The following is a 27,370-nucleotide window of genomic DNA, read 5'->3' as shown; positions in this document are numbered from 1 at the left end:
AATTTCTGTTCATTTAAGGAAAGTTAGTAGTCTCTCCACTGCGTTGAAATCTTATGAATATCTTACAGGATGTTTCTGCAGTTTCTTAAGTCCAGGTAATGTCTCATTATGCAAGGGTGGTTTGATAAATCTGGTAAATTTCCAGGAAAGAATGCAACATTTTTATCGTGCATTTGTGGTTGGTAAGAGCGATTATTCCAAGGATCATTTAACAAATTTCAACAATGTACTGAATAGAGTTCAATGTTAGAGCTGACTGAATTGGGCAGTGTGTCGACTGCAATTGAAAATGGAAAAAATACATACATAATTTTGTGCTTTTATTGTAAGTTTTCATTTGAATTGTTGGACTGCCTCACAAATCAAAACAGGATTGAAATTCACATAGACTCTGCACCATCATTGAAGACTACGCACTTTTGGCTTAATGAATTTAAATGTGGTCGGACAAGCAGTAAAGATGAAGCACACACTGGCTATTCAGTTGAGGTTACCACAAAGGAAACCATTGACAAAATCCATAATAAGGTAATGCAAGAGCACCGAATAAAAATTCGCGAGTTTACTGAGACTGTAGGCACCTTAACTGAGTGAGTATGTAATATCCTGCATTGGATTTGAAGAAGCAGTGTGCGAGGTGGGTGCCACAATTGTTCGTAGTCAACCAAAAGCGTGTCCATTACAACATTTCAGCACAATGTCTGGCGATGTTAATTGCAATTTGCATGACTTTATGGGCAAATTTGTGACTATTGACGAAACCTGGATCCGGTGAATGTGCATCAGAGAAGGCAAAGATTGTTTTGTTGGCTGGTAAGGTGATGGCCACTGTATATTGGGATTTCCAAGGAATAATTCTCATAGATTGCTTGGAAAAATGGCAGAAGTGTAACAGGACCCTATTATGATTCATTGTTGGTTTGTTTAATATGTGTGTTGGCTGAAGAAAGGCAAGATTGACACACAAAAAGTGGTCTTCCACCAGGATAATGCACCATCCCTCACATAAGTGATAACAGTGGTGAAAGTACACGAATTCGGTTTTGAATTGGTTCCTTGTACCCTCTGTTCACTAATGTTAGCGCCAAGTGACTCCTCCTGTTCCCTAACTTTAAACTTTCGCTTGCTGTGAAGAAATTTTCGTCAGATGAGAAAGTGATAGTTGCAGTCGACGAGTATTTTGTAGAATTTGACAGAACGTATTTTTCTGATGTGATGAAAAAGCTGGAGGATCACTGGGACATGTGTATATCCCTCAAATGAGACTTATGTCGAAAAGTAAGGTGAGTCGTTTACGAAACAAAAAATTTTTCACTGTTTTTTACAAAACTTATTGCACCGAACTCATACGTAATTTCATCATGTACCTAGAGTCTGAGACTAAGTACAGGTCAGGTCGTTAACATAAGACATGTATTGCAAGGGTCACAACACACTTCCCTGGAGCACATTACATTGTCTCTGACTCTTCATCCCGGATTACATAGTGTCTACTCCCTACCAAAAAATTCTTAATTCATTCACAAATTTCATTTGATACCCCATACAATATTTTATTTACTAGTTCATCCAGGCATCGATTCCCACTAATACAGGATTTGTTATCACAATACAATGAAAATAGATAGCTCATAATTACATAGAAAATATAGGTGTGTTTTTACAAAGATAATACAGGAATGCAGCCGTAATGTTTCTGAAAGAACAATCCTAGTGCATGCCTGAAATGGTTTAGGAAAACCTAAATTGGGATGGCGGGACAGCAAACTCCATGCTCTGAAATATAAAGTCAGTGTTTTAATAACTGCACATGTCCTTCAGTTGGTCCTCCCCCCCCCCCCCCCCCCCCCCCCCTCATTGTACGATGTTCTTTTGATCATGTATAGTTTGCACCAGCTAACTCACATAATAAAACATAATTTATCACTGCACACAAGGACACTGGTGACTCACAGACCACAAACAAGCTACTATGCTTTCTGTAATTCTTCCACTTTGTTCAGAAAACTAACTGTAGGCTGTAAACATGCAACTATACCCCATGCAAATCTTTGTGCTCTCCCTTCAGTCATTCTGAAACACTGCATCTGCATCCCCCCATGATGGGTGAGATGTTGAACTCAGGAGAATGACAAGACATGACTATCAAGCACATCAGATTTTCTTGTAAAAGTATCGTACTTTGGTTAATAAGAATTGGAAGGGCACTGAGTCAAATGCCTTTCAAACATCAAAAAATATTGCAACACATTGGTTACCTTGACCCATGGATTTCAGAAAATCGTGCAAGAAACCTAAAAATTGTGTTTTTCATGACTGATGTTTTCAGAATATATGGGTGGTGGGTTTATGGTATGCTTTTGCTACCTCTTTGTATACAGGAGTGATCTGTGCTTAACTTCCAACCACTGGCCACAGTTAAAAAAAAAAGGGGGGGGGGGGGAGGGGGATCTACAGTATATTACACTTAATACTGAAGCTAATGCATGCACAAATACTGTATAGAATGTGAGGGAGTCGTGGTAGCTTGTTTGATTTTAGCAAAATATGCTTTTTTTCAGTTCCTGTGTCATCTGTGTGTGTCCGGTCAGCAACCCTCATGCCATTTATAGTCTTTACATATTATCAGAATTTCTGTGAGTTTTCTGACAGATCATTCAATAAGATTTTATTATTGAAGGCTTCACATGTCGCCATTTTGACAGCCAAATCGGTTTAAATTTGTATCACAGCTCCTCGGCAGGCTCCTGTCCAGCGCTAAATGTCTTTAATTCCTCTTTGAATATGTCTGCTTGTGTCTGTATATGTGTGGATGGATATGTGTGTGTGCGAGTGTATACCCGTCCTTTTTTCCCCCCAAGGTAAAGTCTTTCCGCTCCCGGGATTGGAATGACTCCTTACCCTCTCCGTTAAAACCCACATCCTTTCGTCTTTCCCTCTCCTTCCCTCTTTCCTGACGAAGCAACCATTGGTTGCGAAAGCTAGAATTTTGTGTGTATGTTTGTGTTTGTTTGTGTGTCTATCGACCTGCCAGCACTCTCGTTTGGTAAGCCACATCATCTTTGTTTTTAGATATATTTTTCCCACGTGGAATATTTCCCATATATATAAAACAAAGATGATGTGACTTACCATACGAAAGCGCTGGCAGGTCGATAGAACACAAACAGACACATACATACACACAAAATTCAAGCTTTCGCAACAAACTTTTGCCTCATCAGGAAAGAGGGAAGGAGAGGGAAAGACGAAAGGAAGTGGGTTTTAAGGGAGAGGGTAAGGAGTCATTCCTATCCCGGGAGTGGAAAGACTTACCTTAGGGGGAAAAAGGACGGGTATACATTCGCGCGTGCGCGCGCACACACACACACACACACACACACACACACACACACACACACACATATATCCATCCACACATATACAGACACAAGCAGACATATTTAAAGACAAAGAGTTTGGGCAGAGATGTCAGTCGAGGCAGAAGTGCAGAGGCGAAGATGATATTGAATGACAGGTGAGGTATGAGTGGCGGCAACTTGAAATTAGTGGAGATTGAGGCCTGGTGGGTAACGGGAAGAGAGGATATATTGAAGAGCAAGTTCCCATCTCCGGAGTTCGGATAGGTTGGTGTTGGTGGGAAGTATCCAGATAACCCGGACGGTGTAACACTGTGCCAAGACGTGCTAGCCGTGCACCAAGGCATGTTTAGCCACAGGGTGATCCTCATTACCAACAAACACTGTCTGCCTGTGTCCATTCATGCGAATGAACAGTTTGTTGCTGGCCATTCCCACATAGAATGCATCACAGTGTAGGCAGGTCAGTTGGTAAATCACGTGGGTGCTTTCACATGTGGCTCTGCCTTTGATCATGTACACCTTCCGGGTTACAGGACTGGAGTAGGTGGTGGTGGGAGGGTGCATGGGACAGGTTTTACACCGGGGGCGGTTACAAGGATAGGAGCCAGAGGGTAGGGAAGATGGTTTGGGGTTTTCATAGGGATGAACTAACAGGTTACGAAGGTTAGGTGGACGGCGGAAAGACACTCTTGGTGGAGTGGGGAGGATTTCATGAAGGATGGATCTCATTTCAGGGCAGGATTTGAGGAAGTCGTATCCCTGCTTGAGAGCCACATTCAGAGCCTGGTCCAGTCCCGGAAAGTATCCTGTCACAAGTGGGGCACTTGTGTGGTTCTTCTGTGGGGGATTCTGGGTTTGAGGGGATGAGGAAGTGGCTCTGGTTATTTGCTTCTGTATCAGGTCGGGAGGGTAGTTGCGGGATGCGAAAGCTGTTGTCAGGTTGTTGGTGTAATGGTTCAGGGATTCCGGACTGGAGCAGATTCGTTTGCCACGAAGACCTAGGCTGTAGGGAAGGGACCATTTGATGTGGAATGGGTGGCATCTGTCATAATGAAGGTACTGTTGCTTGTTGGTGGGTTTGATGTGGACGGACGTGTGAAGCTGGCCATTGGACAGGTGGAGGTCAACGTCAAGGAAAGTGGCATGGGATTTGGAGTAGGACCAGGTGAATCTGATGGAACCAAAGGAGTTGAGGTTGGAGAGGAAATTCTGAAGTTCTTCTTCACTGTGAGTCCAGATCATGAAGATGTCGTCAATAAATCTGTACCAAACTTTGGGTTGGCAGGCCTGGGTAACCAAGAAGGCTTCCTCTAAGCGACCCATGAATAGGTTGGCGTACGAGGGGGCCATCCTGGTACCCATGGCTGTTCCCTTTAATTGTTGGTATGTCTGGCCTTCAAAAGTGAAGAAGTTGTGGGTCAGGATGAAGCTGGCTAAGGTGATGAGGAAAGAGGTTTTAGGTAGGGTGTCAGGTGATCGGCGTGAAAGGAAATGCTCCATCGCAGCGAGGCCCTGGACGTGCGGAATATTTGTGTATAAGGAAGTGGCATCAATGGTTACAAGGATGGTTTCCGGGGGTAACACATTGGGTAAGGATTCCAGGCATTCGAGAAAGTGGTTGGTGTCTTTGATGAAGGATGGGAGACTGCATGTAATGGGTTGAAGGTGTTGATCTACGTAGGCAGAGATACGTTCTGTGGGGGCTTGGTAACCAGCTTCCATGGGGCGGCCGGGATGATTGGGTTTGTGGATTTTAGGAAGAAGGTAGAAGGTAGGGGTGCGGGGTGTCGGTGGGGTCAGGAGGTTGATGGAGTCAGGTGAAAGGTTTTGCAGTGGGCCTAAGGTTCTGAGGATTCCTTGAAGCTCCGCCTGGACATCGGGAATGGGGTTACCTTGGCAAACTTTGTTTGTGGTGTTGTCTGAAAGCTGACGCAGTCCCTCAGCCACATATTCCCAACGATCAAGTACCACGGTCGTGGAACCCTTGTCCGCCGGAAGAATGACGATGGATCGGTCAGCCTTCAGATCACGGATAGCCTGGGCTTCAGCAGTGGTGATGTTGGGAGTAGGATTAATGTTTTTTAAGAAGGATTGAGATGCAAGGCCGGAAGTCAGCTGGAAGTCCAGCCTTGCATCTCAATCCTTCCATTCGCATGAATGGACACAGGCAGACAGTGTTTGTTGGTAATGAGGATCACCCTGTGGCGAAACATGCCTTGGTGCACGGCCAGCACATCTTGGCACAGTGTTACACCGTCCAGGTTATCTGGATACTTCCCACCAACACCAACCTGTCAGGACTCCGGACATGGGAACTTGCCCTTCAGTATATCCTCTCTTCTCGTTATCCGCCAGGCCTCAATCTCCGCTAATTTCAATTTGCAGCCGCTCATACCTCACCTGTCTTTCAACAACATCTTTGCCTCTGTACTTTCGCCTCGACTGACATCTCTGCCCAAACTCTTTGCGTTTACAAATGTCTGCTTGTGTCTGTGTATGTGCGGATGGATATGTGTGTGTGTGCGAGTGTATACCCGTCCTTTTTTCCCCCTAAGGTAAGTCTTTCCGCTCCCGGGATTGGAATGACTCCTTACCCTCTCCCTTAAAACCCACATCCTTTCGTCTTTCCCTCTCCTTCCCTCTTTCCTGATGAAGCAACCGTTTGTTGCGAAAGCTTGAATTTTGTGTGTATGTTTGTGTTTGTTTGTGTGTCTATCGACCTGTCCGCACTTTTGTTTGGTAAGTCACATCATCTTTGTTTTATAAATATATGTTGTTGTTGTGGTCTTCAGTCCTGAGACTGGTTTGATGCAGCTCTCCACGCTACTCTATCCTGTGCAAGCTTCTTCATCTCCCAGTACCTACTGCAACGTACATCCTTCTAAATCTGCTTAGTGTATTCATCTCTTGGTCTCCCTCTACGATTTTTACCCTCCACGGTGCCCTCCAATGCTAAATTTGTGATCCCTCGATGCCTCAAAACATGTCCTACCAACCGATCCCTTCTTCTAGTCAAGTTGTGCCACAAACTTCTCTTCTCCCCCATCCTATTCAATACCTCCTCATTAGTTACGTGATCTACCCACCTTATCTTCAGCATTCTTCTGTAGCACCACATTTCGAAAGCTTCTATTCTCTTCTTGTCCAAACTAGTTATCGTCCATGTTTCACTTCCATACATGGCTACACTCCATACAAATACTTTCAGAAACGACTTCCTGACACTTAAATCTATACTCGATGTTAACAAATTTCTCTTCTTGAGAAACACTTTCCTTGCCATTGCCAGTCTACATTTTATATCCTCTCTACTTCGACCATCATCGGTTATTTTACTCCCTAAATAGCAAAACTCCTTTACTACTTTAAGTGTCTCATTTCCTAATCTAATTCCCTCAGCATCACCCGACTTAATTTGACTACATTCCATTATCCTCGTTTTGCTTTTGTTGATGTTCATCTTATATCCTCCTTTCAAGACACTGTCCATTCCGTTCAACTGCTCTTCCAAGTCCTTTGCTGTCTCTGACAGAATTACGATGTCATCGGCGAACCTCGAAAGTTTTTACTTCTTCTCCATGAATTTTAATACCTACTCCGAATTTTTCTTTTGTTTCCTTTACTGCTTGCTCAATATACAGATTGAATAACATCGGGGAAAGGCTACAACCCTGTCTCACTCCTTTCCCAACCACTGCTTCTTTTTCATGCCCCTCGACTCGTATAACTGCCATCTGGTTTCTGTACAAATTGTAAATAGCCTTTCGCTCCCTGTATTTTACCCCTGCCACCTTCAGAATTTGAAAGAGAGTATTCCAGTTAACATTGTCAAAAGCTTTCTCTAAGTCTATAAATGCTAGAAACGTAGGTTTGCCTTTTCTTAATCTTTCTTCTAAGACAAGTCGTAAGGTCAGTATTGCCTCACGTGTTCCAACATTTCTATGGAATCCAAACTGATCTTCCCCAAGGTCGGCTTCTACCAGTTTTTCCATTCGTCTGTAAAGAATTCGCATTAGTATTTTGCAGCTATGAGTTATTAAACTGATAATTCGGTAATTTTCACATCTGTCAACACCTGCTTTCTTTGGGATTGGAATTATTATATTCTTCTTGAAGTCTGAGGGTATTTCGCCTGTCTCATACATCGTGCTCACCAGATGGTAGAGTTTTGTCATGACTGGCTCTCCCGAGGCCATCAGTAGTTCTAATGGAATGTTGTCTACTCCCGGGGCCTTGTTGCGACTCAGGTCTTTCAGTGCTCTGTCAAACTCTTCACACAGTATCGTATCTCCCATTTCGTCTTCTCTACATCCTCTTCCATTTCCATAATATTGTCCTCAAGTACATCGCCTTTGTATAAACCCTCTATATACTCTTTCCACCTTTCTGCCTTCCCTTCTTTGCTTAGAACTGGGTTGCCATCTGAGCTCTTGATATTCATACAAGTGGTTCTCTTCTCTCCAAAGGTCTCTTTAATTTTCCTGTAGGCAGTATCTATCTTACCCCTAGTGAGGCAAGCCTCTACATCATTACATTTGTCCTCTAGCCATCCCTGCTTAGCCATTTTGCACTTCCTGTCGATATCATTTTTGAGACGTTTTTATTCATTTTTGCCTGCTTCATTTACTGCATTTTTATATTTTCTCCTTTCATCAATTAAATTCAATGTTTCTTCTGTTACCCAAGGATTTCTATTAGCCCTCGTCTTTTTACCTACTTGATCGTCTGCTGCCTTCACTACTTCATCCCTCAGAGCTACCCATTCTTCTTCTACTGTATTTCTTTCCCCCATTCCTGTCAATTGTTCCCATATGCTCTCCCTGAAACTCTGTGCAACCTCTGGTTTAGTCAGTTTATCCAGGTTCCATCTCCTTAGATTCCCACCTTTTTGTAGTTTCTTCAGTTTTAATCTACAGTTCATAATGTACATCTGCACAAACCTTCATTACTATTGCGAATCTTTCTCATGTTTGTCATTATTATTTGATTTTTTTTACTGTTATTATTATTATTATTGCTTTCACCATAATCTGTATGTATAGCACCTGATGTAAAAATACTGCCAGCATTTACTTTATTAGGTCTTAGTCATGTTTATCATTATTATTTGATTTTTTGTTTTACTGTTATTATTATTGCTTTTATCATAATCTGTATGTATAGCAACTGTTGTAAAAATACTTCCGCATTTACTTTATTAGGTCTTAGTCACTAGTCTTTATTCATATTGTCACTAGAGTAAGCTAATTTTCTCATTTAAACTATGTTCATGATGTTACTCTGATGTGTGAAATGCTGCATGTGTGGAACACTGGTCCGATGTAAGAGAGGGCCTGATGGCCCTAATCTGATCTGGTTAAATAAATAAATAAATAAATAACCAATAGATTGTGGTCAGAGTCCACATCTGCCCCTGGAAATGTCTTACAATTTAAAACCTGGTTCCTAAATCTCTGTCTTACCATTATATAATCTGTCTGATACCTTTTAGTATCTCCAGGATTCTTCCATGTATACAACCTTCTTTTATGATTCTTGAACCAAGTGTTAGCTATGATTAAGTTATGCTCTGTGCAAAATTCTACAAGGCGGCTTCCTCTCTCATTCCTTCCCCCCAATCCATATTCACCTACTATGTTTCCTTCTCTGCCTTTTCCTACTGACGAATTCCAGTCACCCATGACTATTAAATTTTCGTCTCCCTTCACTACCTGAATAATTTCTTTTATCTCGTCATACATTTCATCTATTTCTTCATCATCTGCAGTGCTAGTTGGCATATAAACTTGTACTACTGTAGTAGGCATGGGTTTTGTGTCTATCTTGGCCACAATAATGCGTTCACTATGTTGTTTGTAGTAGCTAACCCGCACTCCTTTTTTTTTATTCATTATTAAACCTACTCCTGCATTACCCCTATCTGATTTTGTATTTATAACCCTGTAATCACCTGACCAAAAGTCTTGTTCCTCCTGCCACCGAACTTCACTAATTCCCACTATATCTAACTTTAACCTATCCATTTCCCTTTTTAAATTTTCTAACCTACCTGCCCGATTAAGGGATCTGACATTCCACGCTCCGATCCGTAGAATGCCAGTTTTCTTTCTCCTGATAATGTCGTTCTCTTGAGTAGTCCCCGCCCGGAGATCCGAATGGGGGACTATTTTACCCAAGAGGACGCCATCATCATTTAATCATACAGTAAAACTGCATGTCCTCGGGAAAAATTACGGCTGTAGTTTCCCCTTGCTTTCAGCCGTTCGCAGTACCAGCACAGCAAGGCCGTTTTGGTTAATGTTACAAGGCCAGATCAGTCAATTATCCAGACTGTTGCCCCTGCAACTACTGACAAGGCTGCTGCCCCTCTTCAGGAACCACATGTTTGTCTGGCCTCTGAACAGATACCCCTCCGTTGTTGTTGCACCTACGGTACGGCCATCTGTATCGCTGAGGCACGCAAGCCTCCCCACCAACGGCAAGGTCCATGGTTCATGGGGGGTATAAATATATACGGTGTTACAAAAAGGTACGGCCAAACTTTCAGGAAACATTCCTCGCACACAAATAAAGAAAAGATGTTATGTGGACATGTGTCCGGAAATGCTTAATTTCCATGTTAGAGCTCATTTTAGTGTCGTCCACCTACGCTCAATGGAGCACATTATCATGATTTCATACGGGATACTCTACCTGTGCTGCTAGAACATGTGCCTTTACAAGTACGACACAACATGTGATTCATGCACGATTGAGCTCCTGCACATTTCAGTCGAAGTGCTCGTATGCTTCTCAACAACAGATTCGGTGACCGCTGGATTGGTAGAGGCGGACCAATTCCGTGGCCTCCACGCTCTCCTGACCTCAACCCTCTTGACTTTCATTTATGGGGGCATTTGAAAGCTCTTGTCTACGCAACTCCGGTACCAAATGTAGAGACTCTTCGTGCTCGTATTGTGGACGGCTGTGATACAATACACCATTCTCCAGGGCTGCATCAGCGCATCAGGGATTCCATGCGACGGAGGGTGGATGCATGTATCCTCGCTAACTGAGGACATTTTGAACATTTCCTGTAACTAAGTGTTTGAAGTCACGCTGGTACGTTCTGTTGCTGTGTGTTTCCATTCCATGATTAATGTGATTTGAAGAGAAGTAATAAAATGAGCTCTAACATTGAAAGTAAGCGTTTCCAGACACATTGCCACATAACATATTTTCTTTCTTTGTGTGTGAGGAATGTTTCCTGAAAGTTTGGCCATACGTTTTTGTAACACCCTGTATATATATATTTGAATGAATAGTTAAAAACTGCAACAATTGAGTTTTTAACTAATAATTGACTCTGGGTGCAACTCAGTGCAAGAGCTCAGAACTGCATGCTCATTGAACAGATGACTCAAAACAAAGGAACTGAAAACCTTATCAAACATCTATCGCACAAGTAGGAGGCTACCTCAAAATAGAAGTAAAGGAGGAGATTCAGGACGCAGTGAGTACTACCAGAAAGTGTTTTGCAATATTGAAACTCAACTCTGAAGATACAATTGATGCAAACACGAAAATTAGTAAAGAGGTTAAGGGCGCTTTCAGAGAGGTCAATCAGGAGGCAAACAACGGCAACACACCAAGATGAGTGGTGCCAGCTACAGGTGTAAACCATGAAGTAACACAGCCTATGTCAAGGGAAAACAACAGTGCAACACCATCTGTCAACACAAACCGCAGACTGAGAGCGCAGCGGAGAAAGAGAGAACCATCTGATGCCAACGCTACACAGTGTCCCTCAGCTGCTAACAGTATCTATTGGGGAAGCCCAGAAACACCTTACAATCAAATGTCTAGAAGGAAGAATAGCGGACAGAGTCTCCAGTCACATACAAACTTTGATGCATTCTCTCACAGCCAACATAAAAGAGATGATTGCAGAGGAAGTAAAAAATTTAGCGCATGAGGGATCAGAATGCCACCAGAGGCTGGCAACACCACAACTGTCAGCGGACAGTTGGCCAGTCGTAAAGAGAGGAATACAATGAGGACCGCTGTTCCCTCACCAGCAGAAGTGGTCAGTTGTAGAGACAGAAGTCCAGATAGGAATGCCACGCTGTCACTGGTGGAGGGTGAGGAAGAAAAAGAAGATAATGAACGAAGGAGAAGACACAGGGAATGACATCAGGAGGGGAGAGGAAACAATGAATGTCCATTCGTGTGAGGGATGATGAACCTAACAGGATTGGGGCTTCGAGCAAGAGAGTGAACTGCCTGGCTTTATGTGGGCAAACTCCATCAAGACACCACAAAGGAGGAAATCATCAGACACCTCAAGGTACTGGGAATAGCAGGAGAAATCAAGTGCGATGAGCTGGAAACAAAGGGCCGCCTAAAGGCCTTCAAAATTGGGGTGCCTTTTGGCTGCCGCGAACGAGCCATATAGCCAGAACTGTGGCCAACATGAGTGCTGGTGTGACAGTACCTTTTTCGGAGTAAGGGACCTGAAGCCACCAGGTTGTAACACCATTCACAACAGACTCAGATTAAAAGCATTAAACTGGAATATTGGAGGCCTTAGCACAGCAATAGCGTGCGTCCAAGATAATTTCTTTAGACCTTGTGATATAGTGTTCCTGATGGAAACGTTCCTTAAAAACGACTGTAACAAAGTAAACACGCATTACGCGATCAATGTTATGGCGGAACAAGGCCCCAAGGGCAGACCGAAGGGCGGCATTACATGTCTCATCAAAAAAATTTCTCGCCCTTCTCAGTCTCCCACAAATCAAGATGCTCTCTAGTAGTAAGGACCGCCATCTGTGTTCTTACGTGTGTGTACTTTCAGCCTTAGTAACAGCAGTAAATATTCTAGAGGAAATCAGTTTGTGCTTGGATACTACCACTCAGGATGACCCAGTCATATTGACAGGAGACCTGAATTGCTGTGTGGACACCCCTTCATGAAAAACAGATATCATGAACTACTTGAAAGAGGATGGCTTTGCACTTGTCAATAACAAAGTAACCCACATTTATTTCTGTCATAATGGTGGGAGCACAGTTGACCTCGTGTTTGTGATCTCCAAACTTAAACCACTAGAACTATGCATCATCCTGGAGGTGGAATGGAAACACCAACCAGTGGAAACATCGCTACAACTAGAGAACACAGTAAAAAAGAGGCCAAAAAATCCAGTCAAGCTAAGCAGAAAGGCAGACATATCAGCACTTGGCAGTGTCGACATCAGTACAATAGTGTATCATGGATAGGGCGACTCATCCTAAAGACAACTCGCACAGTAGACATCACAAAACAGAAAGCTAAATCAGGGTTCAACAAGGAATGTTACGAAGGTGGACAGAAAGTCATCAATACCATGCATATAGCCAGAAGAACTCAAATCGCGGGACGATTCGAACCGCTATGGTAAGCTGAGGGGAGAGTCTATGAGGGGCGTTTGAAAAGTCCGTGCAAAAATAAAAATTACTTACGTGTTTGGGGTAAACTTTTTTTATTTTTCCACATAGTATCCTTTTAGACTTATACACTTCGCCCAATGCTGTTCTAATTTGTTGATCCCTTCCGAATAATAGGATTTGTCCAAGTCTGCAAAATAGCTATTAGTTGCTGCAATCTACCTCCTCGTTGGAATAAAATCTTTGTCCCGCCAGCCATTTCTTCAAATTGGGGAACAAATAGTAGTCCGAGGGAGCCAAGTCTGGAGGATAGGGAGGGGTTTCAAAAGAGTTGGAATCCTATTTCCATTAATTTTGCAACCACAACTGCTGAGGTGTGTGCTGATGCATTGTCGTGATAGAAAAGGACTTTTTTTGTGGTCCAATCGCCGGAGTTTTTCTTGCAGCTCGGTTTTCAGATGGTCCAATAACGATGAATAATATTCACCTGTAATAGCTTTATCCTTTTCCAGATAGTCGATCAGGATTATCCCAAAAGACAGTCACCATAACCTTTCTGGCCGAAGGAATGGTCTTCGCCTTTTTTGGTGCAGATTCTCCCTTGGTAACCCATTGTTCAGATTGTTGTTTGGTCTCAGGAGTATAGTAATGTACCCATGTTTCATCCACAGTGATGAAACGATGCTTAAAGTCCTGCAGATTCTTCCTGAACAGCTGCAAACCATCCTTGCAACACTTCACATGATTCCGTTCTTGGTCAGGCATGAACAATCGAGGAACACATCTTACAGATAGCTTTCTCATGTCAAAATGTTTATGCAAAATAATATGTACCCATTCATTTGAGATGCCCACAGCACTAGCAATCTCACACACCTTAACTCTTCTGTCATCCGTCACCATATCACGGATTTTATCAATTATTTGTGGAGTCGTAACCTCCACAGGACGTCCAGAATGTTCAATATCATTTGTGCCCTTATGGCCACTCCGAAAATTTTGAAACCACTTATGAACTGTTCTAAGCGAAGGTGCAGAGTCACTGCAATGTTTATCAAGCTTCCCTTTAGTCTCCCGAGGCATTTTGCCTTTCATAAATTAATGTTTAATCACCACACGAAATTCTTTTTCGTGTATTTTTTGACAGTCACTCGACTTCCTTGATTCACACGAATGCCAAACACAAAGAAATAGACCAATATGGCTGAAACTTGGTGTGAGTTCTTTCAAAAAATGCTACTAACTAAACGTGACCTCAATGCACACCGGTGGTGCCATCTCTTGGACTTTGCACGGACTTTTCAAATGTCCCTCGTAAACCAAGATTAAGGAGGTGCAAAGGATATTGTGGGAGGAAGAGGAAAAACGTCTAATAGAATCAGGGAGACAGAGACCGCATAAGGTTCTTCAGCCAAAGCAACCAAAATTCCCAGGGAACATCCCAATGGAAGTGTGGGAAAGACATTTAAGCTCAATCCTTCAGGCTAATGACACATGCCCGCCAGCAAGAAGCCCCACAGCGACTCCAGCCCCTACGCAGGAGATTGAATTCTTCACAGAAGAAAAATAATCCACACAATTATGAGCATGAAGAAAAATAAAGCATTTGGCCCAGAAAACATCTGTGATGAGCACCTGAAAACTACGCTCCCTGTACTAGTGATTCCACTCACAGCGCTCCTCAATGAGTGCCTGAAATGAGGAATTGTACCGGATCAGTGGAAACATTCGAAGGTGCTAATGTTGTACAAGGGAAAAGGTAACACAGCTGACCCAAATGTGTACAGGGGCACTGCACTAGAGAACACCCTGTTCAAGATCTTTGCAACACTATTGTGCAAGCGTCTGAGAGATATTGATGTGGAACTCCCCAGTTCACAGTTTGGTTTCAGATGTGGGACATCAACGACACAAGCTGTACACTGTCTCCAAACTGATATAGAAATGGCCTTAGCCAACCGAGGGAGAAAGCTTCATGCAATTTTCATAGTCTATGCCAAGGGGTTAGACACAATCAATAGATCCATTCTAATGAAGAAACTGGAAACCACTTTAGGTCCAAGATATTACCGGTTGCGAATTGTTAGAGTTCTTCTCACAACTGGGTGGAAATACATGATGGTATAGATAAGTCCAGCCTGATAGAGCAAACAGTTGGGAGTGTTACAAGGTGACCCACTGAGCCCCTTACTCTTCATCTTAGCTACAGCAGACATCATTGAAACAATAAAAGCCGACAATGTAAACCTGCTCATGTGTGCACACAAAATGGCATTAACCTCAGTTTCTGAGGATAATCTGCAGAAAAACTTCAACCAGTGAGTGTACTGGGCACAAAAAACGATCTATCCTTGAATGAATGAATGAAGAGAAGGTAGTCTCCATGACTAAGAATAATAATAGTAAATAGAGAATAATTCCTGTACTTTTGCGTACTAAATAGCCAGTTTGACTGCCATAAATCTATTATTAAAACAAAGGAACTGGAGATGGTTCAGTACATGTAGTGGCAATAAAACAGTGTTCTCAATATTTGTTCCTAGGGAAATCCAGCGTCGCCAACTTCAGCAATTTATTGGTGACATGGTAGTCATGAATTAACAACTTAAATATTTCTTTTACAATGACGTTTTTTCCCGTAATTTCTACAAATTGATTCTTTTTGTGTGACATAATGGAATATTTATAATAATATTGTAAATTTTTCGAAGGTATCTATGAGGGAGCAATACCTTAAAAAATTATAATGTCCATGCATGGATTTTGTTTAAAAGAAATTACTTACAGTTTTTTCTCAGATATAGATGATGGACAGTCACTACAAGTAGCAGGACTATAAAAATATAAACCTTCCTCCTTAACTTAAAATCATCAAGCTTCCACTGCAGAAACTGTAGGAACTATTGCATTTTTAAATTATAAAGGAGCTCATCTATGAAAGCCTGAATTCATGAATCTATACAATTTCTTTTTATCATAATTGAAAAAGTAATTGACCTCCAACATTTACGTTTTATAAATGTGGATATATCTAGGTAAACTTCCATAACCCAAAATTTCAAGGTTTTGCGTGACGGTGGGTGTCATTCCCTAAAATTTCTGGATGATTTGACATGGAATGACCTGTGAGCAACATGTACAAAACAGGTCAGTTAATTTTTCTGAAGTATTTTTGGCTGGACTCCTTTGTGCTTTCCAGCCATGTTGGTGCCGTTATCATAAGATTGCCCTCTGCAGCATTTCATGCTCATCCCATCTTGTTCTTCTTTTGACTAAGACATTCTCCTGTTTTGGCTCTAACTATGAAAAGTCAGTTAAACTTTCCACATCTTTTGTGTCATTTAAGTTGACATAGCGAACTACTTCAATGATCTGCTCCTTGCGACTGGTATCTGGAGTGCAGTCAAACATTGAGGAAAAGTATTTAGCATGTAAAATATCTTTAATTAATTTTATCCTGCTTTATTTTATTGGCAATTGTAAAATTTTTGAAAAATACCTAATGTGCCCTTGTGGTGTTCAGTATGGGGGGGGGGGGGGGGGGCACTATAGTGTGATATAAGGTTATTAATATTTAGAAATTTTGTCACTCTGGACCACCAAAATCAACAACTTCTTTTGTTCCTCAAAATGGACTCCTTGCTTTGCTAGGAAAAGAATAGCATCAACAACAAAGTACAGCAGTGCTCTCAAACGAGATTCCCCCCGCCTTTCTTTTTTATTTTTTTATTCTGGTCCTATAACTCTGTATGAATGCCCTCATTTCTGAGAGAAGACTCTAGATTCTTCCATGAGTAAAAACAAAGTGTATGGTTTGGAGAATTTTCATGGACAGGCAATTTTTCACTTAAGCTTTTTCCAGTTAACCATCCCTTCCTCTTTAGTTAAGAACGATTTTGATTCAGAATCTGACCTAAGTGAGAAAATAACCTGCAGGGTATTGTAACATCTTTTGAAACCAGTGTTTATTTGAATTGTGGCCTTCTCTGTAGCTTTTACTGATGTCGGAATTATGTCCATTTTCTCCTTTCATATTTATAAAATAATGTCTCAATGTAAGGAAAACTCTTTGGCCGTGTACCAGGATTGTTAAAGTCAAATTCAAACTAAGAAGTTTCATTCTTTTGGTGAAGACCGCCTGATGTTCCAGGAACTTATTTTTTCTTATTTCACTGTGTCCTGCTACTTCTAATTGGAACATGAATGTGTCTCGTCATGTGGTCAAATTAGTCCCTGCAATGGCTGGGTAACTACTTCGCCCTGCAGGGTAATACAATCTTTCATGACAGGGAGATAAATAGTAATGGCTTTTGTTGTGATACACACACACAGAGAGAGAGAGAGAGATATTTTGCCCTGCATGTAATTTCATCTCTGAGATCATCAGGAAAATATTTTATTCTTTTACAGTGGATGAGTATATTTCCCTCGCTAAGGAGAAGTATGGCTACAATGGAGAACAAGCTCTGGGAATGCTGTTTTGGCACAAGCATGACCTTGAACGAGCCATCCTTGACCTGGCAAATTTCACACCGTTTCCAGATGAGTGGACAGTGGAGGACAAAGTGCTCTTTGAGCAGGCCTTTCAGTTTCACGGAAAGAGTTTCCACCGCATCCGGCAGATGGTGAGTATTTGTACTAGCCATCATTTCACATTTCAAGGCATTTAAAGGTGCTGTTCATGGCTAAGTGCTCCAGCAGCTGTGATAAAACTTTTTGCTGTTGTGTTTCATGAAGGCAATATTTATTTGACTTAGGAGCAAGAATTGTCTATTAAAATTTGGCAATATATACTGCTAAGGGACAGTACTTTTAAACATTCATTTAACTATTCTTAATATCTCAAAATTTTGAGTTCAAAACTGGCTTCCTTTTTTTTCTTACACTTTACAAATAAAAGAATTATCTTCTTCTTATTTGTTGTATTGGCATACCTTTCTATTCAGTCTCAGTTTTTCAGATATAACGTTAGTGGGCTAGAATGGCTCCGTAGTTTTCTAAAATAAATTACAGAGTCATCTTTTATTTTTCTCCCATTCAGATTCCAAGGTTCAAAACATTCGTTATTTGTTTTGTTACTTACTAGAGACAATTACAAGCATCAAAGAACTTCTCAGCTGCTAAGTTTCTTGATATAAGGATCATTGTGTTCACTGCAATCATCACCTCAGGATGTGCTCCTAAATCCAGCATTATAGTTAAGCTCAAATGTAGTCATATTGCAACTCATTAACGTGGTCATCTCTACTGTGGCACACTATTTTCGTCAACAACATCAGAAATATTGACTAAACTGAAATGGGTGGAAACAGCTTCGCCAACATCCAACAGAATTTTTTAAACAAGTGCCTGCAGGTACTGCATGGCAACATGTTTTTTTCTCTCTTGTCCCCAGATTAAAATGACAAAATTGTGTGTCATTTGTCTATAGAACAAAAAACAAATGCTATCAGTTGGTAAATTATGGGTAAAATAAATGCCAAGTTGGCAGTAAGTTTACACATACAGTGCAACAACTCGAAACCCTAGTCAGTAATAGGACTTTTTTTTTCATCTGTCTAAATGCAGATCAAATTTCCAAACTTCACATAGGCAGTAAGGTTTCCATTTATTGTTGGTGCAGAATGAATTTTAATTCTGTGAAGATTAATCCTGATTAAAGGAAGATTATTACAGCAGATTTATTTTATTCTTTCAGAACTTTGTTGCTCCTTGAAATTTTGTACTTCTGATCTCACACAGGTTTCCAGGGCTTGAGTACAGATGTGAAGAGAGGTAATGCAGTTTGTGTACTGTAGATGAGCAAAATAATCACTACAGCATAACATACAGTTCTTTATTAGTAAATGTTTTACACGACCTCTTGCCATAACTGCAGCAAGTGTTTGTGTCGCCAAAGTGTCAAGTCAGTAACAGCATTTTATCTTCTTCATGTCCTGCACAATATTTTTGGCACCAGATCTGATGAATTGTATTTCTTTATACTGCCAATGTTCCAAAGTAATTCTTTTCCTTACAGTTGCCCGACAAGACAATTGCGAGCCTCGTCCGCTACTACTATTCCTGGAAGAAGACTCGCAGTCGTACCAGCCTCATGGATCGGCAGGCTCGCAAGCTGGCAGCACACCGAGAGGAGGGCAGTGAGGGGGGCTCAGAGTTGGGCTCCAACACGGACTCAGACTCTGACGATAAGGTACGTTCTGTGGAGCAGTGGTAGAAAATATACCAGCACTTCCCCTGTCGCAAACGACACTGGCTTGTGCACTGGTGATTGTATGTCCATCTAACAGCTTGTTGTTTTCAGTATGTCAGAGAGCAACAGCTGGCAAAGGGATTTCCCTGCCATACCTCGTACTACTGCTGCACTAAATGGAACATTCTCCCTGGGAAAATAGAGAAATGTGTTATGTAACATCAAACATTTTCTAACCACTTGGTGCAAGTGCTGTCTGAGCTCTACATTCACAGTTTGCGGATTAAGTTTAGTAACAGGTATTCTAGTGACTGCTCTCACAAATTGTTTTCTTGCACATGGGCCTGTTTGAGTCTGGTGCATATTCAAATGCCTCTGCTGAACTAAAATCTTTGTGTAATCCCTAGATATTGCATAGTTTTTGGGGAGGGGGGGGGGGGGGACTTATATATGTGGCAAGAGCCATTTGAGCTTCTAACAAGCTATTCAGTTTTAAAAATCATATTTGTTTCTTCCTCTAGCTTTCTACCTTGCCCCACATCTATTTTAAAGTACAGTTCTGAGTGGCTAAATCTTGGTCCCAAGTGTCTTCTTTCTTGCTGCTATTTTTACAGAAATCCATATGATTCCAAAGCTAAACTTTTAAATGTGGCAGCTTGTTCTTGGTTTATAAAATAGTGATTATGCTCTTTCTTGTTTGCATACCTAAAAATTAATTTGCTGTGTTTCTAGAAATATGCTCTTTTAAGTGATCACTGGCTACAGTCTAGCACAATGGCAATGTGTATCAGAATGATTTTCCTCTGAGGCATGTCTGGCAGTTCATTAGTTCTGTGCAACTGGTGGGAAGTAAGAAAAGTGCTTAAATTGAAACTTTTCTTTTTATGAGTCGCTCTTCTGTGGTGGCAGTTATTTATTACATTTGCAATTACACTCCAGCATGAAACAAAAGTCAAGAAGGTCACAATAGAATAATTTTCCTGTTCCACATGAAAATTAAAAAAAATTCACATGCCGGTTAAACTAGGTACAGGCATCTCGCTGGCTACAGGATGTATACACCCTAGAAAATCATTGAAAAATCGGGAATCTTTTTCATCTGTGGTTTAGTTAAATTTTTGCAATTTTTTCTGGTAGGAACTGATAATCTAAAAATGATTTTGCATCAGCCTGCTACTGCAGAATAATACTGCAGCCATGAAACATAAATGAGTGAATTACACCAAAATAAAGCTTTAGTTGCAAAGAAAATGTGCCATTTACTACAGCAAAACACAATGCACACACAAGCATCTGCCGAGCAGCAAAATGTGACAGACTTAATGACGAAGACTTTGCAGTACTTTGTAACAGCAAACTGCTTTTGATGGGTGTGAAATCACAGCTGTTTACATTTGTAACAGGATACAGGAAAATATTGTGAATGGGTTTTGAGAAGCATTACTTTCAAAGTAAATTGCATTTTACACAAGGTGAATTATGTTACGTATGAGAATGTGCAATGAATTTCCTAAATCGCAGAAAGACTAGCCATTTATACCATTATTTAAATTTTACTGACACGATTGTGTTTGATATATCATAAGGGGTAACATACACTAAAAGTGCAATATTATGTGTGAAAGCTTTTCGTGTAGTTATGCCATATGTATATTAATTTAAACCATTAACTTTTCCTAACGGTATGTTTGTGCTACTTAACAGCGATGCTGCTCTTGACTGACTAGATCAAGTGCCCTATTCTCTGAATATCTGCTGTCATTGGCTGGCTTGATCACATCATGCAAACTTTGATTGGCTGACAAAAGCACATCGCAATCTCGATTTCAGCGCTTCGGAAAATAAGATTCTGTATTTGGTGGAATTTGTATATATACTTTTATTACATGAAAATATGCATCAGAGATATTTCCAAACTGTATTAGTTTTTGCTGTGTTTCATTTCCTAAAGTGCTGAAAGTTCTACTCTGGTTTTAGAACCATTACCATTCAAAGGATTGATAAATTTTTCAGCTCTGAGGGCAAATTCATTGTTTCTTAACATGGGTGAAGTGTGTGTTCACCAGGGAAAACTGTATTTTTACCAGAAAATCTAGGAAAAATATGATTTTTTTCTTGTCTACTCTCTCTCTCTCTCTCACTCTCTCACACACACACACACACACACACACACACAAACGCATTTGTAGCACAACCAAAGGTTCAAATTCAGGTTAGGTTGATAGATTCAGATTGGTTGTAAGCTGATAAAGCCAATGAATGTGTTATTATGACTAACTCAGCTCAGCTACATTTGCTGAACAGTTGAAGTAGGTATTCAGAATACACTCAGTGGTCGAAGGGAGTTATATATATATATCTAACACGTCTTTGCAGTTTCATTTTGGCAGTGTATCGTGTGCAGCAAATTTATTTTTTGTGATGGTTTATGGAATGCCCCGCCCTTTTTTCTTGCAAATGGAAGTCTGTGATTAGAGTACGGGGCGGAAGCAAATTTGTAAAGGATTTGCTTTCACCCAATGCTGTTAATCACTTTGTCTGCCCACTACTGTCTGATTGGCTACTTACAACCAGCTGCTGCCACCACACTGTAACTGATTGAGACTCTTATCCTGTGGTCACCAGTATCTCGTGCAAGAGATGGAGGTTTGGCCACCAAAACTCCTCATCTACATTCTCTAGAACTTCTCTTAGTATTATAAAAGGTGTATTTATAACGTTTGTTAGATGTCTCTGTGTAGTATCATAACATAACAAGCTTTTGTTGAAAGTGTTGTAGCTGTTTGATGAAATGGACTCATATTCAGTCATTCTGTTAGGTGTGGTGAGGGGGTGGGAGGATTGATGGGTGGTTAAGGATCTACAGCATGTTTCTGTTGGCCAGAGATCCTAAACTATAATTTGTTTATGATGCTCTTTTTATGGATTTTATCATGTATGTTGACAGTAGAATATTTATTATATGAAAACTTATTTGTTATTAAACCTAATAGATTACCCATGTGTGTTGAATGTCATGACTTCTCCTTTGTTCAAATGTCTCACAACACTGCTTTGCTTTATCATCTTTCCGCCAAGCTTGTGTGTTTAATAATGTATGGAGGGGTACTGTTAAAACTGTGCATATTTGGTTGAATCTTAATCTCAATGCCGTTGGTGTATTATACTATTTACCTTGTATAGTATTTGTGGTTGTCACTCTTCCTCATATGTACATAATCCTCCCTAGCAATTTCCATTGATCAAAATGTAACTTTAAGTGCCCTTCCTCATTAAATTGTTAATGTTATAATTTGGTTAGTTATGTTATTTTACATGTGATGACCTGTTCCGCTTGCATCAACAACTTTGCAGGTTATTTACACTGAAGAGCCAAAGAAACAGGTGCACCTGCCTAAAATCTTGTAGGGCCCCCCCACGAGCATGCAGAAGTGCCGCAACACGACATGGCATGGAGTCGACTAATGTCTGAAGTAGTGCTGGAGGGAACTGATACGATGAATACTGCAGGGCTGGGCCATAAATCTGTAAGAGTACAAGCAATGGCGTGGAGATCTCTTCTGAATAGCAAATTGCAGGGAATCCCAGATTTACGTGATAATGTTCATATCTGGGGAGTTTGGTGGCGAGCAGAAGTGCTAAAACTCAGAGAGTTTTCCTGGAGCCACTCTGTAGCAATTCTGGACATGTGGGGTGTCACATTGTCCTGCTGGGATTGCCCAAGTCTGTTGGAATGCACAATGGACATGAATGGCTGCAGGTGATCAGACAGGATGCTTACATGCATGTCAACTGTCAGAGTCGTATCTAGGAGTATCAGAGGTCTCATATCACTCCAACTGCACACGCCCCACACCATTACAGAGCCTCCAACAGCTTATATGCAGGGTCCATGGATTCATAAGGTTGTCTCCATATTCATACACGTCCATCTCTGACACAATTTGAAACTATACTCGTCCGACCAGGCAACATGTTTCCAGCCATCAACAGTACAATGTCGGCATTGACGGGCCCAGGTGAGGTATAAAGCTTTGTGTCGTGCAGTCGTCAAGGGTACGCGACTGGGGCTTTGGATCCAAAGGCCCATATTGATGTTGTTTCATTGAATGGTTTGCATGCTTACACTTGTTGATGTCCTGGCATTGAAATCTGCAGCAATTTGCAGAAGGGTTGCACTTCTGTCACGTTGAACAATTCTGTTCAGTTCTTGTTGGTCCTGTTCTTGTAGGATCTTTTTCTGGGCGCAGCAATGTCAGAGATTTGACGTTTTACCGGATTCATGGTATTTATGGTACACTCATGAAATGGTCGTTGGGAAAATCCCCCCTTCATCGCTACCTCAGAGGGGCTGTCTCTCATTGCTCGTGTGCCGACTGTAACACCACGTTGAAACCCACTTTAATCTTGTAACCTGGTAGTGTAGCGGCAGTAACTGATCTAACGACTGCACTAGACTCTTGTCGTCTTATGTAGGCATTGCCGACCGTAGCGCCATATTCTGCTTCTTTACATATCTCTGTATTCTGAATACGCATGCCTATACCAGTTTCTTTGGCACTTCAGTGTATATAGCGCTCTCTCTCTCTCTCTCTGTCTCTCTCTCTCTCTCTCTCTCTCTCTCTCTCTCTCTCTCTCTGTCTCTGTCTCTGTCTCTCTCATATATCCATCATAGAAATATTTCCAACAGATAAGAAAAATTGGTGGATAATACCAATTGTCTTAGAAGACTTGCTGTCAATGAAACTGCATTTTCTGTACTCACTGTGCAGAAGTTTACTGTCTTATACGTAGAACTTTGACCAATCTTGCAAAACTGCTGGAGGTTTGAAAGTAAGTTCTTTGATGTTCAGTTATGGGTTTGTAATTCAGTTTTTTATTTTTCACACATTTGCACGGCTACTGGCACTATACTCCCAGATTAGCAGTATTAAGTGTGCCTGGAGTGGGCAGAAAACCCACATGAAGCACTGGATTGGTGTGAAAAATCCCAGAATGGAAACAGTCGAAAGTGAAATTGGAGAACAGTCAAAGTGGGGGTGAGATTCTTTTTCTGAAGTGTGTCATACAATTTTTTTTTCAGTTTCATAATTGAGGTTTAGTACTTTTTACTTGACTGCTAGTGATTTCTATCAACTCACGAGCTAGAAGGGTCTGCAGAGGGAGCAAACTTGGAGTGTTTATACTCTGTGGCAAAGTTATTGAAAGAAAGATATAGGATGTGTTATAGAGAAGTGAAGAAGTCACAGAAAATGATAAATAGATATTTAAGACATGTGAGAATTTGGATGGTTGGGATAAGAATTGCAATACTGAGCAAACTAAATATAGATCACAAAATTAAGAAATAGACAAAATGTTAGTGGAAGTTGATCCTACATAGGTGTGCTGAGGTGTTATGAGCATAAATTTGTTCCGCGGGTAAGTACAGGTGTATTGCAGTGTAGGTTCTACATTTATAATTGATTGTGTGTTTCTTGTACTTCATTTATCACTATCATGGCTAGGCAGTTGAACAAGTATTCCATACTGTCGTTCCCTTGTTCTTTGAGGCAGTTGGCCTTACCTTGTGATTTTGCAGAAATGGACAATCCACCGGGGGATCCGTCGAAAGAGTGGATCGCCCCCACGCGCTCAGAACGCAGAGGATGGCACTCAGGTGAGTACCTCTGCAAACAGTGCAGGAAATTAATGCCCAGAAACTCTTCATGCATGCAGTCAGAGATTTGAAAGATATTTAAGCACGCTTGTGTAAGTGCCTGTACTTGTCGGCTTCGGCCTCAGTTGTAGAGCACATAGGAAGTGGGAATGTGTGGATTGGCATTCCACCGGTGTAGGCCAGTATGTCATTGAATCCATGAGGTTTGTGTGTGCTTGCCACTTCCAATGAATTGTAATAAAGCAGAATGGTTAACTTCTATTTTTGAAAAAAATTGAACATAATATTATCCAGTAAATAATTTTGAGTGGTGCAAAGTTGTTCTTTAACTGTTAAGATGTTGGTTTCAGTCCCACCTGCAACTCGAATTTTTAACAAAAATTGTGCTACATTAGCTGGAGGCCAATGAGAGTTTATGCCAATTGTTATTTGGTAAGAGATCAGAGGAAGAGAGCATCTCAGGGGAGTTTCATGAACTTGAAGTGTGTGCTGCCACAAAAAGTACGTGTATCAGTAATGCTAAATTGTACAGATATACAGAAGACAACAGAAACCTCTGCACAAGAACTGTACACACAGCATGGACGCATTCTCAAACTCTTGATGGTGTCATCTTTTGCAAGAGCTTACAGGTGTGCACTAATCCATTACTTGAATTTCCTCGTGGTGAATAATCAGAAGGGTGCTTTTAGGAGAGTGAAGTACAACACTATTGCTTCTCTGCACACCATTTTGAAGTGCATGACAGTAGGTACTTTCCACTGTACCACATATTAGTTTCTTCCTTTACATTTGCATATGGAGCACAGGAAAAAAGCCTGCTGAAAATGCACTGTAGTGAGTCTTAGCTTTTCTTCGCAGTCTCCGTGTGAGCAGTACATATGGGTTGTCATGTAGTCCATGTTCCTCACTCGATACTCGCTTTTAAAACTTTCTCTAAGTAGGCTTTCTAAGTTCACTTAGTGTCTTATCTTAAAGCCTCTGCCACTTCAGGATTGATGCTGTCTCACCAGTCAGACAAATTTGTGCTTCCCTTCTTTGTAGAAGGGCAGATCAGAAAGACTTTGCCCCATTTTTTTCATCAAATCACCACTGTAAGTGTGAAGTCAACAATTTATTCTCAGTGGTGATCGTTTCTCGGACCGACCTGGCCTTATCTTGTGGTAGCTCTCCGCAGCATGGCACTACTGTCAGTTGTTGAAGATGGCGGTTGTGTTTTACATGTTTACACCAATGAAAATATACAGGGGAATACAGTCCACTTATGGGGAACTGTGTGTGGCTTCGAAAAGTGTGAGGTGGAGGCGGTGTGAGTTCGCAAAAGGCTGTGAAGACTTATGCAACAATGAGCATTTAAGGAGACCGTGTTTGCCACTGACTGACATTTCCTACGTGGATGCGGTGGTCAAAGCGAATAGACATTTGCACCTTGAGGATATTTCTTGGGAGCTTAGCATTTCATGTGTGTGTGCGTTTACATCATCATTCAGAGGTCATTGGGGTACAGGAAGGTTTCATGTCTGTGGGTGCCGAAGCAGTTGGATGATACGATGAAAGGCAAGAAAATGATTGTTTCACTGAAACATCTGCAATGTTATAATGAGCAGGTTGACAGTTTCCTGGACCCCATTGTGACTGATGGGGAAACGTGGAAACTGCGTGTCATGCTGGAATGGAACCAGCAGAGCACGGTGCACATACAAACGGGTTACTTGCGACAAAAATAAATAAATAAATTCAGTGCCGTCTGTTGGAAAAGTGATGTTAACGGTCTCCTAGGATTGCAGTGGACTGCACCTGCTGGATTTCATGCGACTAGGTGCAACAACTGATGCCGACAGTTACTGTTCCACACAGTGGCTGCCAATGGGAAGAAGCACCGAGAGATTCTTGATATTGACAACTTGGCTACTCTTCATGACAATAAGAGGCCACATGTGGTAATCAGAATTGTCTGGATCATCCACCATACAGTCCAGACCTTTCACTTGGTTGAGACTCGTGTTTTCAGTCCATTGAAGATGTTGTTGGCAAGATGGTGATTCACATGCAGTGGTGAAGCCAAGACAGCAACCAGACAGTAGTTCCACAGTCAATCGGATGAATTTTACCACAGGGGCATCCCAAATTTAGTGCTGTGAAGGGTCAAAGGTCCGAACCGCTGTGGAGACTGTGGAAAAATAGTGTAAGGTACATAGAATAGTATGTATATTTGTAATTACTTGTATGTACCTTATTTTGGCTAATAAAAAATAGGGCAAAAGACCTGCCTAATAAAAAATAGGAGAAAAGACTTCCTGTTCACCCTTGTATATGTTCAGTATCTCCTGTTACTGCTGTTTTGTATGGACCCGCAGGGTGTCAGTTCTTCTGGAAAACCTGGAATTCTCAGGGAATTACATTAGACCCAGAAAAAACAAGGGACATCTAGGAAATTCAGCGTTTTTAACCAAGCACTGAAATTTAATTTTATTGATTTTTAAAAGTCACAAATATAAAATACTTCATATCTAGGCGTGCTTTAATTATATGAATATTAAAAAACTGCTGTTAAACTACGGTTGGTATATAGCTCAACTGAGAGGGGGTAAAAAAGTCATTATTGGTATGCTGCGGAATATTTAATTTCTAAAATGGAATGTTCCACATGCTAGCTCCAACAACCATTCTGCATTCAAAGTCTGTTAATTCTCGTCATGCGGCCATAATCACCTTCGAAACTTTACACGAATGACCTGAGCACAAATG

General features: G+C 41.2%; 1 protein-coding gene across 1 annotated transcript in view; it reads left to right on the top strand.

Annotated features, from left to right (window-relative positions):
* Window positions 1-27,370, top strand: part of LOC126425200 (REST corepressor 3) — a 65,793-nt gene that overhangs the window by 3,578 nt on the left and 34,845 nt on the right. Inside the window, exons 4-6 of the mRNA XM_050088156.1 lie at window positions 17,181-17,395; window positions 18,790-18,963; window positions 24,545-24,622. Coding sequence (XP_049944113.1) covers window positions 17,181-17,395; window positions 18,790-18,963; window positions 24,545-24,622 — 467 coding nt within the window. The remainder of the gene's footprint in view (window positions 1-17,180; window positions 17,396-18,789; window positions 18,964-24,544; window positions 24,623-27,370) is intronic.

This window comes from Schistocerca serialis, chromosome 10 (assembly GCF_023864345.2).
Source record: "Schistocerca serialis cubense isolate TAMUIC-IGC-003099 chromosome 10, iqSchSeri2.2, whole genome shotgun sequence".
Classification (NCBI taxonomy): Eukaryota; Metazoa; Arthropoda; class Insecta; order Orthoptera; family Acrididae; genus Schistocerca; species Schistocerca serialis.
The sequence above is the reverse complement of the archived record's forward strand: the minus strand, read 5'-3'. Positions and strand labels throughout refer to the sequence as shown.